This window comes from Manis pentadactyla, chromosome X (genome assembly GCF_030020395.1).
Source record: "Manis pentadactyla isolate mManPen7 chromosome X, mManPen7.hap1, whole genome shotgun sequence".
NCBI lineage: Eukaryota > Metazoa > Chordata > Mammalia > Pholidota > Manidae > Manis > Manis pentadactyla.
The window spans coordinates 41,843,787-41,857,714 of NC_080038.1; the positions used below are offsets into that span (position 1 = coordinate 41,843,787).

General features: G+C 37.0%; 1 protein-coding gene across 1 annotated transcript in view; it reads right to left on the reverse strand.

Moving 5' to 3' along the window:
* Nucleotides 1-554: 554 nt before the first annotated feature.
* ZNF41 (zinc finger protein 41) overlaps nt 555-13,928 on the reverse strand; it is a 41,253-nt gene continuing 27,879 nt past the window's right edge. Inside the window, exon 4 of the mRNA XM_036907419.2 lies at nt 555-9,069. Coding sequence (XP_036763314.2) covers nt 7,019-9,069 — 2,051 coding nt within the window. The 3' untranslated portion in view covers nt 555-7,018. The remainder of the gene's footprint in view (nt 9,070-13,928) is intronic.

A 13,928-nucleotide genomic window follows, 5' to 3' on the forward strand; every position in this document is an offset into this window, starting at 1 on the left:
ATGGATGCTCAGTGAAATAAGCCAGGCAGAGAAAGACAAGTACCAAATGATTTCACTCATCTGTGGAGTATAAGAACAAGGCAAGGAAAAAACTGAAGGAACAAAACAGCAGCAGACTCAAAGAACCCAAGAATGGACTAACAGTTACCAAAGGAAAGGGACTGGGGAGGATGGGTGGGAAGGGAGGGATATGGGGGAAAATGGGGCATTACGATTAGCACACATAGTGTAGTGGGGGGGGACACGGGAAAGGCAGTATATAGAGAAGATAAGTAATGACTCTATTGCATCTTACTACACTGATGGACAGTGACTCTAATGGGGTATGTCGGGGGGACTTGATAATAGGGGGAGTCTAGAGTCTAGTAACCATAATGTTCAAGTAATTGTACATTAACGATATCAAAAAAAAAACTGAAGGAACAAAACAGCAGCAGACTCACAGACTCCAAGAAGGGACTGGCAGTTACCAAAGGGGAGGGGTGCGGAGGGCGGGTGGGGAGGGCGAAGGAGATTGAGGGGTATTATGATTAGTACACATGGTGTGGGGAGGTCACGGGGAAGGCAGTGTAACACAGAAAAGACAAGTAGTGACTGTGGCATCTTACTACACTGATGGACAGTGACTGCGGTGGGGGGTAACTCAATATTATGGGTTAATGTAGTAACCACATTGTTTTTATTGTGAAACCTTCATTACAGTGTATATCAGTGATACCGTAATAAAAAAAAAGTCATGTAAGAAAAAAGGTGGAAAACTTTGGGTGAAATTCAGTGATAAATGGAGAGGAGATACAGTAGCTGAGAATAAAAGAATGAATAAATAGGCTGAATGAACAAGGGAAATCCATTACATTGCTGCCCTGAAAGGCTCAGAGCAAGAGATAATATTGTCCCTTAACTCAATTATACAAGATGCCTGAAAGAATGAAGCCCTATGTTGCTAAGACCACATCTACTTTTGAAACCTGACAAGGTTGAATGGAAGCCTGCAAACCTGAGTGGAGTAGCTTTGATAGATGAACTGGACCAATTTTTGATGACTGAGTGGGACTGTAGTAATAAGCCAGTGTCTAATGAGTATTTTATTTTATTTTTTGTTCTATTTTGGAAAGAACACTTAACAGGAGATTATCCTTTTAACAAACTTTTAAATGTACAGTGTATTATTGTTGATTAGGTACAGTGTTGTGTGCAGGTTACATCTACTACTATACTATGATAAATGGTGTAACAATGGCATTGCTGCCAAGACTATGCTTATATTGGTGGTCAAATATATTGGGAAATTGAGTTAAAGACTTTTCAGGATATAATACTAGGAGAAAATGAGTGGCTTGAGAAAGAACTGGATTTAGCTAATCTTCAACTAATTTCTATACTAAATAGTTCTTCACAAGTTTATCATAAGGCACACAGAGAGGTAGATTAAAGGGAAGAGTAATTGAATAAGTATAAAATATAAAAATGTATAGATAATGGCTTTATAGGATGGAGTCATTCTTTACTATTGCAGTATATCATATAAATGCTATAGTAAAAGTAGATGCCCAAATGTATTTTGCTGTACAAGAGCCTTGGCCAAAGGCCAGGGGTGGCCTGCGTAGTAAAGAATTAAACCTTACCCAGGAGAAGTCTGGCCTTTGCCTACAGCTTCACAGAGTAGGTAATCTTCAGGCCCTTGATGTCATGCCTGACCGGAATGTCTTTACCTGGGGCCTTGTGCCATCCGGATAGTAACTGTGAGTTAGGGTGGGGGCTCTGAGTCACATCAACAACATAATGTGGGGGCTTTGGCTTATGGATCTTGGACTCTTGCGGGTTGGAAACTGAAATCAACCATGGGAGCAGTCAGCCTGCCTATATGATGGAGCCATATTGAAGCTTCTGGTCACCAAGGCTCAGGTGCGTTTCTCTGGTTGCCACTGTTCTGTGCTGCTGTCACTCATCAACGTCAGGAGAGTAATGCTGTTTTAATTCCATGGGGAGAAGCTCTGCAATTGTTCTCTTCCTGGACTTTGCCCTATGTGCTTCTTCACTTGGCTGATTTTAATCTCTATCCTTAGCTGCAGTAAAATGTAACTATGAGTATAATAGCTTTCAGTGGGTTCTGTGAGTCTAAGTGAATTATTGAACTTGAAGGTGGTCTTGGACACCCTTGAATTCGCAATTGGTGTCAGAAATGAGGGCAATCTTATTCCTTCTAACTTCTGCAGAAGACAAACAATTAACTGTCATTTCACTTTTCTATATACCAGTAATTAACAATAAAAAATTGGAACTAAAAACCAGTACTACACAATAAAGTGGAAACAAGTCAACACCAAGTAAAATAGCATCAAAGGGAATAATTTGTCTGATGTGAAAGACCTGTATACTAAAAACTAAAAATTAAATAAAATATTGTAACATTAAAGAATAAAGAAATAGAGATATACCTTATTTATGAGTCAGAAACCCAATATTGTTAAGATTTCAATTCCCCCTTATTGATCTATAGATTCAAACCAATCCCAGTAAAAAATCACAGCAGCTTTTTTTGTTGCTGAAATGGACTTTATTCTACAATTCATATGAAATGTAAAAGACCTAGAATAGCCAAAACAACTCTGAAAAAGAAAACAACTTTGAGATATAATTTACATTCCATATTTAAATTGTACAGTTCAATGACTTTTTTTTAAACTAAAGTTTATTCTTAAATGTACAACAGGCTCCAAGACAACACTTCATTCTAGCTCTAGGTGGCATCAGGTTACAGCAGGGAATACACATGTTAAAACAGGATTGGAATCAAGGATCACCTTAATGACCTTTATTAAATTTACCTAAGTTGTGCAACCATCATGACAATCAAGTTCTAGAACATTTATATCACCCCAATAAGATCCCTTGTACTAATTTACAGTTAATAACTGTTCCCCTTCTCACCCTTGGACAGCCACTAATCTATAGATCTCTTATTTGCTTTTTATGGACATTTCACATAAATGTAATACACAAATACAATATTTGATCTTTTGTGTCTCACTTCATTCACTTAGCATTATATTTTTGAGGTTCATCCATGTTGTAGTTTTTATTAGTACTTGTACTTTTTTATTGCTGAATACATTGTGTATCCATTCACCAGTTGATGGACATTTGGATTGTCTCTACTTTCTGCCTCGTATGAATAATGCTGTTATGAATATTCAAGTGCAAGTGTTTGTGTGAACACGTTATATATCTTTTAGGTAGATACTAGAGTGACATTGCTGGGTCCTATGGTAAATCTATGGTAAACTTTTTAAGAAACTGCTGAAGATTTCCATAGTGGCTATATCATTTTGATGTGTTCACACCAGGAATGTATGGAAGTTCCTAATTCTCTATATCCTTGCCAACATTTATTAGAATCGTTTTGTCTTTTTTATTGAAGTATCATTGATATATAATTGTCTTTTTATTGTAGTCATTTTAGTGCATGTAAAGTGGTATTTCACTGTGGTTTTAATAAGAATTTCCCTAATGACTGATGATATTGGGCATCTCTTTGACTGATTTGTGTATCTTTTGTGAAATGTCTCTTCACATCTTTTGCCCATTTTAAACTGGGTTGTTTGTGTAGGAGAGTCAAGGGGAAGGCAGTATAGCAAAGAGAAGACAATGACCATACCATCTTACTACGCTGATGGACAGTGAGTGCATTGGGGTTGGCGGGGGGGGACTTGATAATATGGGTGAATGTTGTAAGCACAATGTTGCTTCATAAGATTGTATATCAATGACACCTTAATAAAAATAAAATAAAATAAATGGGTTGTTTGCTTTCTTTTTATTGAGTTGTAAGAATTCTTTATATTTATTCTGGATGTAAGTCCTTTATCAGATACATGATTTACAAGTGTTTTTTCCCAGTCTCTGTTTTGTGTTTTCATTTTCTTAATGGTGTCTTTTGAAGCACAAACCTTTTTTTGGCTTTTGGTTTGATGAAGTCCAATTTACCATTTTTTCTTTATGGGTCATGCTCTTGGTATTCTAAGAATTCCTTGCCTACTATGAGGTCACAGAAATTTTCTCGTATGTCTTCTGTTAAAACTTATATAGTTTTAGCTTCTGTGTCTCTGATCCATTTGAGTTAATTTTTAGTGTGGTGTGAAGTAAAATTTAATCTTTTTGTGTATGGACATTCAGTTATCCCTGTACCAAATGTTAAAAAGACTTTTCTTTCCCCCATTGTACTACCTTCACACTTTTGTACAAGATATTTACCATAAATATGAGGGTTTATTCCTGGACTTTGTTCTATTCTACTGTCCCCATGCCAGTACCATAATGTCTTAATTATTGTGGCTTTATAGTAACTTTGAAATTGGAAGGTAAATGTCCTCCCACTTTATTCTTTGGCAAATTCCTTTTTGCTATTCTTGATCCTTTCTATTTCTGTGTAAATTTTAGAGCTAGCTTATCAATTTTGGGGGAAGAAAGACTGCTGGAAGTTTAGTAAAGTTGAGTTGAATCTGTAGATGATGTAATTTTTCTTCTTTAGCCTGTTAATATGGTAGATTATACTGGTTTTTGAATGTTGAAGCAGTCTTGCATCACTGGAAGAAACCCCACTTGGTCATGATGTATAATCATTTTATGTTACTAGGTTCAATTTGCTAATATTTTGTTGAAGATTTTTATGTCTATATTCATGAGAAATATTGGTCTGTAGTTTTCTTTTCTTGTGATGTGTTTGTATGGCTTAAGGATCAGGGTAATACTGGCCTCACAGAGTTTGGGAATGTTCCTCTTCTGTTTTTTTATAATGATTATATGAATTGTTCATATTATTTCTCCTGTAAATATTAAATGCATTTGACCAGTTAAACCATCTGGATTTGGGTTTTTTTGTGTGTGGGAAGATTTAAACTTACTAAATGCTTACTATGGCTGGTGGGATGTAAAATGGTACAGCCACATGAAGACCATGCTTGGGTCTCAGATCTCATATATCAGTAAACCACCTTGTGGAGACACTATGGTGGGATTGGAGGACAAAGAAATAAAAATTAAAACCACACCAAGATATAACTGTATACCCACCATAGTGGCTAAAGTGAAAAAGGTGGAAATTACCAAGTTGGCAAGGATGTGGAGCAACCAGAACTCATGTGCTGTGCTGATGGGAGTGCATGCTCGTATAGCCACTTTAGAAAACTAGTTTAAAAACTAAAGCTGAGCATATGGATACTCTATGACCTGGCAGTTCAACTCCTAGAGATAGACCTAACAGAAATGCATAAATATGTTCATCAATAGACAGGTACTTAAATATTTAAAGTAGTACTATTCCTAATAGCCCCAAGCTGCAAACAACCCAAATGTCCATCAACAGTAGAATGGATAAATATATTGCAGCATATTCACACAATGGAATGTAACATGACAGTGAGAATGAATTACCTGCCACTACATTCAACAATATGGGTGAATCTCACATATATATGAGTGAAAGACACTAATGAGTATATTACTAAAATATGAAATTGACTCAACTTATATAATAGCAGACAGACAAAACTAATCTATGCTGTTAGAAGTCAGGACAGTGTTTACCTTGGGTTCAGGGAAGGGCCTAGAAAGGCGCACAGGGAGTGCTTCTGGGGTGTTGGTCATCTTCTGTTTCTTGACCTGAGTATGCAGTTTGTGAGAATTCATTGACCTGTATGCTTATGATATGTGCATTTTCTCTATGTATTATCCTTTAAATAAAAAGGTTTGAAAATAAAATAGCATGGTAGAAAGAATGCCCCTTTTCTTAAGAGTGTTTAAAGGAAAATGAGAAACTGTATATCAGTGCTCAACAAAAGACCAGTGCTCTTTCTAGAGAAGTCTTCCAGTTATTCAACTATAATAAACAGTCATTTTTTAGCTAAGCAACCAAATACAGTGTAACTTTAAAACCTCACAGCAATCTAAACAAAACTACTCAACGTGTGTGTAGAAAATTATATCTTAACCAAACTGGGAGAAAAACAGAATAAAAACTTTTTGTATTGAAACCCAATTTCTCAACCATTCTTTTTCAACCAGGAATCCCAAAGAGACCAGAAGCTCCAGTGGACAAGGCTAGAGGTCCAGAGTGCTGTGGCTCAGTTCCACTGTCTTGGGTTACTCAAGCTATGGGATGCAGATTATATAAATGATAGCTGTTGGGCACAGGTTAGAAGGTATGCAGGTATGCATACTTTTTGGGTGTGAATCACCTGCTGCCACAGCATGAAATTAATAAGGGAGCAATTGCCACCTTTAGGTATCTGTAACATTTAATAACTATATTCCTGTAACACAGGCTAGAGCTATGCCTAATTTGCAGATGCATAGTCAGACTTTAAGTTTAAAAATTAATTTTTAAACTTAACCATGGTGACTTCTCAAAGGGAAGAGAAAGAATAGTTCCTCATGGTAATCCTTTCTGTGCCTTAAATGTCAATGATCACAAAGACTTCTAGCTTCTACTCACAGATCTGCATTCCCAAATAGCTTTTTGGCTTGACTTCAGTGCCTTGCATGTGTTTGGACAATGAAAACTCTTCTCCCCACCCTAGTGATCTGAAAATATTTTGCCCAATATTTAGTACTTTTACATCATCTCAGGGTATGAAGAACTAATCAGAGCTGAATTTATAAAGTTCTTTATCCAAAAAGTGAAACATAAGAGATAAGTTACCTACTGAGGTCTCTCTTTCTACCATTTGCAGGAGTTTGAGAGTCTCTTTATGAGTCTTGAAATCAAATAGTACTATTGCTCAAATGCTTTATCAAAGTGCCTCTCTACACTTATAATTGCATATCAACTGTGGTGATGCAGGTACTTGTATTTCCAATCAACTGAGGGATACTTAGCTTTTTTTGCTTTCTGTTCACTTATGCTGTAGTCTGTCTTACCTACTTCCCTCTGAACAATGATCACAGCATCAGGCACTCCTCTTCCCCATTTGGACACATCTGATTTATACCCAGTTGTCAATTCCCCCTGAAGGCTTTTTCAGTCATTGGCCTTATAGAGTTTTTCTCCACTATGAGTTTTCTGATGTTTAATGAGATTTGATCGGTCAGTGAAGGCCTTCTGACATTCTGTACAAGCATAGGGTTTATTGCCTGTATGAGTTACCTGATGCATACTTAGTGTTGCTTTCTGGATGAAAGCTTTCCCACATTTACTGCATTCATAGTGTCTCTCTCCAGTATGTGATTTCTGATGCATAGTGAGGCGTGACTTCCATGTGAAAGTTTTTCCACAGTCACTGCATTTATAGGGTTTCTCTCTAGTATGTATTTTCTGGTGTGTTATGAGATTTGACCTGTCAGTGAAGGCCTTCCCACATTCAGCACATATATTGGGTTTCTCACCTGTGTGAATTTTCTGATGTACATGGAGTTGTGACTTCTTGGTGAAGCATTTTCCACAGTCACTGCATTCATAAGGCTTCTCTCCGGTGTGAATTCTATAATGTGCAACGAAGTGTGATTTCTGGATGAAGGCCTTTCCACATTCAGGACAAATGTAGGGCTTCTCTCCTGTATGGATTCTCTGATGCACGCTTAGTGTTGATTTCTGGATAAAGGCTTTCCCACATTCATTGCATTCATAGTGTCTCTCTCCAATATGGGATTTCTGATGTATTTTGAGGCGTGACTTCCATATGAAGGCTTTTCCACAGCCATTGCATTTATAGGGCTTTTCTCCAGTATGAGTTTTCTGGTGTTTAATGAGATTTGACTGATCACTGAAAGCCTTCCCACATTCAGCACACATATAGGGTTTCTCTCCAGTATGAGTTTTCTGATGTGTAGTGAGATTTGTCCTATGAGTGAAGACCTTTCCACATTCTGTACATATATAGGGTTTTTCTCCTGTGTGAATTCTTTGATGCACATGGAGTTGCGACTTCTTAGTGAATGATTTCCCACAGTCACTGCATTCATAAGGCTTTTCTCCAGTATGAATTCTCTGATGTGTATTGAAATGTGATTTCTGGATGAAGGCCTTTCCACATTCAGTACATACATAGGGTTTCTCTCCTGTGTGAATTCGTTGATGCATCCTGAGTGCTGATTTTCTGGTGAAGGCTTTGCCACACTCACTGCATGCATAGTGTTTCTCTCCAGTGTGAGTTTTCTGATGTATAATGAGGTCTGAATTCTGGGAGAAGCCTCTTCCACATTCACTGCACTCATAAGGTTTTTCTCCTGTATGAATTCTCATATGTCTAAAGAGATACGATCTGTGGAAAAAGGCTTTTCCACATTCACTGCATTTATAGGGTTTCTGCCCAGTATGAATTTTCTGATGTGTAATGAGGTTTGACTTGAGAGTAAAGGCCTTCCCACACTGAGTACATATATAGGGTTTCTCTCCTGTATAAACATTCTGAGGTACATCAATTTGTGGCTTCTGAGTGGGGACTTTCTCACTTTTGTTGCATTCATAGGATTTTTCCCCAGCATGAGTTCTCTGATGATCAAAGAGATGTGACTTCTGGGTAAAGCTCTTTACACATTCAGTACATACATAAAGTTTCTCTCCAGTATGAATTTTCTGATGGTGGATGACAACTTGTTTCTTGCCAAGATGCTTTTCACATTTATTATGTTCACAGGAGTTTGTCCCTGTATTAGCATTCTCATTCTTAGTAGAGGAAGAGTTATGGGCAAAATTGTTATTTCCAAAAATCTTATCAAGGTTCTTTGTTGCATTGCTTTTATTATGATTATGTAAGTTTAAAGTATGCTTCAAACTCTTTCCAAATGTGTCACAGTTATGGAGTCTTTTAATTGAAGGAACAAGCTTGGTACTCACAGGTATTATTTTTTCAATGTTTTTACATTCATAGCTCCTCTCCTTAACTAATACTTTCACATGACTTACAAGGTTATTTTTGTTTTCCTGACATCTCTCCAGATGGTCATTATCTTGCCACAATTCTTCTAAGATGGAACATAATGAATCGTCTCTTAAGGATTGACCAAATTTCTCACAATGGAATAAAACTTCTCCAGAAATTCTCTGTTTTTGGGTTTGCCCAACATCGTCATCTAAAAAGTAAAAGAAAAAAATGACAATCACTCAAAGGACACTTAGCAGAGGACAAAAGGTACATGTAGTTCAGACAGGATGAACACAAAGAAGTGGAAGACTCTGACAATAACAAAAATAGTAATAATGTAGTAATACAAAATTCTCCTAAAACACTTACTGTATACAAAACAATTATATCTCTTTATGATGCACTGGGCACTGTTCCAAGTGCTTTACACATAATAGTCAATTTAATTCTAACTAAACCCTAAGAGGTAGCTAGCAATATCCAGTGTGTTTCACAGATGAGAAAACAGAAGCAGAGAGAAGTTATGTAACTTGCTGAAGATCAAATAGCTACATAAGTGAGAGAGATGGGATTTGAACCATGGGAATTCATATCCACATTGTAGGTCTGGATAGTGAATAATCAGAAAAAGAAACTGAAGTTTGTTATGGGAAAGGCTGATATGGAAGAAATATTTCAGATTGTATGTTCTTATTACACACCAGCTCTAAAACCTTGCTAATCGGTCTGCTTCCTCTTGTTTTTCCCTCTGAAGCATCATGAGCATCAACATTAAACTTGTGTGCCTCAAACACCAATTCTTCTATAACTATAGGAAAAACTGTTGCAACATCAGCCACCCTGACATAGACAAATGGTGAAGTTATCTGTATTCCAACTCTATAGCCAGCTGCAGGTTTTCCTTGGTCCCAGAAATATATGCTTTCAACAGCTGTCAAATAGAAGGAAAGCCACTATGGAAGAAACTGTAAGCCATTTGCCTCTTCTTTTATAGTAACAGAACATAGTTGGGCATTACATTTATCAGCCTCACTTTATTCTCATCAGAGGAGTACGAGCAGACGTGATATGTGCGACTTCCAGATCAGGCCTTAAGGCAGTGGACAAATTTGCTTTATTCCCCTTCCTCTCTCACTGGACTCAACAATGAACCAATATTAACAACGCAGCTGACAACAGTGCCCTAGAAGACGGCAGAGGAATGACTTGGAACTTGGTCCCTGGTGACCTGTCAGGATCAGAGGTGAATTGGTGAATGGAACCATTCACCTCAGAATTCTGGTATAAGAAAGGACGTACTTATATTTGTTGTTTTGTTCCTCTGTGCACATTCAAAATGCACTGTTCTTAGACTAGAGAGTCCTGATATAAATCCAATCATATATGGTCAATTAATATATGATAAAGGAGCCATGGACATACAATGGGAAATTGGCAGCCTCTTCAACAGCTGGTATTGGCAAAACTGGACAGCTACATGCAAGAGAATGAAACTGGATTATTGTTGAACTCCATACACAAAAGTAAACTCAAAATGGATCAAAGACCTGAATGTAAGTCTTGAAATCATAAAACTTGTAGAAGAAAACATAGGCAAAAATCTCCTGAATATAAGCATGAGCAACTTCTTCCTGAACGCATCTCCTCGAGCAAGGGAAACAAAAGCAAAAATGAACTCATGGGACTACATCAAACTAAAAAGTTTCTATATGGCAAAGGACACCATCAGCAGAACAAAAAGGCATCCTACAGTATGGGAGAATATATTTGTAAATGACATATCCGACAAGGGGTTAACATCCAAAATATATAAAGAACTTACACGCCTCAACACCCAAAAAGCAAATAATCCGATCAGAAAATGGGCAGAGGATATGAAGAGACAGTTCTCCAAAGAAGAAATTCAGATGGCCAACAGGCACATGAAAAGATGCTCCACATCACTAGTCATCCCAGAAATGCAAATTAAAACCACAGTGAGATATCACCTCACACCAGTAAGGATGGCCAGCATCGAAAAGACTAAGAACAACAAATGCTGGCGAGGATGCGGAGAAAGGGGAACCCTCCTACACTGCTGGTGGGAATGTAAGCTAGTTCAACCATTGTGGGAAGCAGTATGAAGGTTCCTCAAAAAACTAAAAATAGAAATACCATTTGACCTGGGAATCCCACTCCTTGGAATTTACCCAAAGAATACAAGTTCTCAGATTCAAAAAGACATATGCACCCCTATGTTTATCGCAGCACTATTTACAATAGCCAAGAAATGGAAGCAACCTAAGTGTCCATCAGTAAATGAATGGATAAAGAAGATGTGGTACATATACACAATGGAATACTATTCAGCCATAAGAAAGAAACAAATCTTACCATTTGCAACAACATGGATGGAGCTGGAGGACATTATGCTCAGTGCAATAAGCCAGGCAGAGAAAGACAAGTACCAAATGATTTCCCGCATTTGTGGAGTATAACAATGAAGCAAAACTGAAGGAACAAAACAGCAGCAGATGCACAGACTCCAAGAAGGACTAGTGGTTACCAAAGGGGCGGGGTGTGGGAGGGTGGGTGGGGAGGGACGGAGAAGGGGATTGAGGGGTATTATGTTTAGTACACATGGTGTGGGGGATTACGGGGAAAACAGTGTAGCACAGAGAAGACAAATAGTGAATCTGTAGCATCTTACTACACTGATGGACAGTGACTACATTGGGGTATGGGTGGGCACTTGATAATATGGGTAAATGTAGTAACCACATTGTTTTTTCATGTGAAACCTTCATAAGAGTGTATATCAATAATACCTTAATAAAAATTTTTAAAAAATAAAGAAAGAAAAGAGATGGAACATATAAGAAAGAATAAGAATGAGACACTTAGGCTCATGTCATAATATTATCTAGAAGTAGAGCCTGTTCTTGGTGGAAATCTCTAATGCAATTTTTTTTCTTATATTATTTTTATTTCATACTGTCTGTAGAACATCTGTATAGTTACATAATTATTACATAGTTATCTGATGTTTATTGGTACTTTTGCCCTGAATACCCATTATATTCAGTTTTAAAGGAAAGTATTGTAAAATAATCTTTACTTTTTAACTTTTTAAAAGAAAAAAGTGAATTACTTTAAAGGAATTCTTTAGGACCCAACTGTTACCTGAAGCTGACATATGCTTTTTGAGGCTTCCTGATAGGCCAAACACTCATAAAATGATCCCTCATATGGTCTGGATCAGGTTTATCCTATAACCTACATTCTGACATTTCCATATCAGTATTCTTTAAGCTGTGTTAGAAACAGCATCTCTAATTGAATTTATATATTTATAGGTAACCCTATAAGGGATGTGTTTAAAATAGCTCCTTCAGATTAAAAAAAAAATCCATATGGTTGCAACTATTCTAAGGAAAGCAAATGTACTCAAAAGCACCTTTATAAGTTACATAGCTGTTCTATTATAATTATTCTGTAAAAACTGGTATGTATAGTAGGGTGTCATCTCTCCTACAATTGTTTTTCCAACTTATATAAAAACAGTGAAAACTGATATTTGTAATAATGACCTTGAGGTCATTTTGAAGAATAAAATTAAAACATGTTAATTTTGGTTTTAGTACTCAGCGAATTTTGCTGTATAGGATAATTCTCTTAAAATTGGTAACCCAGCATGTTACTATTAATGACAAAGCACTTAATACTCAGACCACATTCTATGCCAGAGAGTGTACTGCACATTTGTAGTAATTCTTGAGGTGCTGGCAATAAGGATATTATGTTTTTTAACATTGGGAATCCCCCATTTATCCAAATATCATAAAACCATCTCAGTACCTTAGGATAGGACTGGTATTCAGTCAATATTTAGTATTAGGGTTGTATTGCAGCTACTGAGTATATCACTACCACTTCACTTTACCCTCAAGGTGAAGAAGTATGTTGAGGACTGATCATCTTCAAGGGGCACAATGTCTCATACACACACATTTTCTAGGGGGTGAAACCATAGCAGGAGGAAGTAAATTAGTTACCTGCATTGGAGTAACATGACCCTCATATTTTAAAATAATCTTCTTCTAAATATCCTGGCACAAGTAGAATTTGGGTTGTGTTTCTCTTAAGGGATATCTCAACATTCATTTTCTCTTTGCATCCCCACTTCAGCTCTTCAAAAGCATTTTCTTCCTTAAAGCAGTAGTGGTCATGGGGACTAAGGATGCTGCCACTTAGGAAAAGACTCAGCCATCTCTTTCTCTCTTTGAATCTGGGTACTCACTTCCTGTTTCTTTGCTGTGGAGAAGGGCGAAGGGTAAGAATTTTGTATCTCTTTGCTAGAGAGCTTGGAAGCAACCCCACTCTGGAAAGGTCTAGAATAAACTGTCCATATAAGCTTTCTGCAAATATTGGAGCACTCTCTGCTTCTGGATCTCTGCTCTTGAGTCTATCACTTTTTGATATTAGCCATCTGATTACAAAGGTTTGCAATTTGGCTGTGGTCTTTGTGGAAAATAAAAGTAAACCATTTGACCTGCTTTGACTCTAGGTCTTTGATGGGCCTTTAGCTTTGATAAAATGATATATTTACTATTAAAAAACTAAGCAAAACAAAACAAAATGCACTGTTCTTGATATCAGCTCTGATTTCAGTATACCTCTAGGGAGGTTATATCTGCTATGAATTTGTAAAGGGACATGGTACCACTCATATTGATACTCAGCTTGGCACAATTTTATAACAGAAAAAATTAGTACACAAGGGCTGAAACTGTTAACATGCCATGCAGTTGTCTTCCCTTTCCAAATATAATCTATGGTCCTTTGAATTCCTCTGTGCAGAGACTTAAAAAATCCTTCTGAAAGAAAGCAAAATATCCTCCCTTATCTCCCCAAATCCAGTAAATGTTTACTAAATATCTTCCATGCTTTGCTTCAGAAAACTGAAGAATAAGTGTGCCAGTTATCAATAATTTTTTGCCATTTAACTAAAATTCACCCTTCCTTGCCAGCTCTATAACAATGCATTTAAGTCTCTTTAAAAATATTTCTTCCTTTGCCATTTGGTAT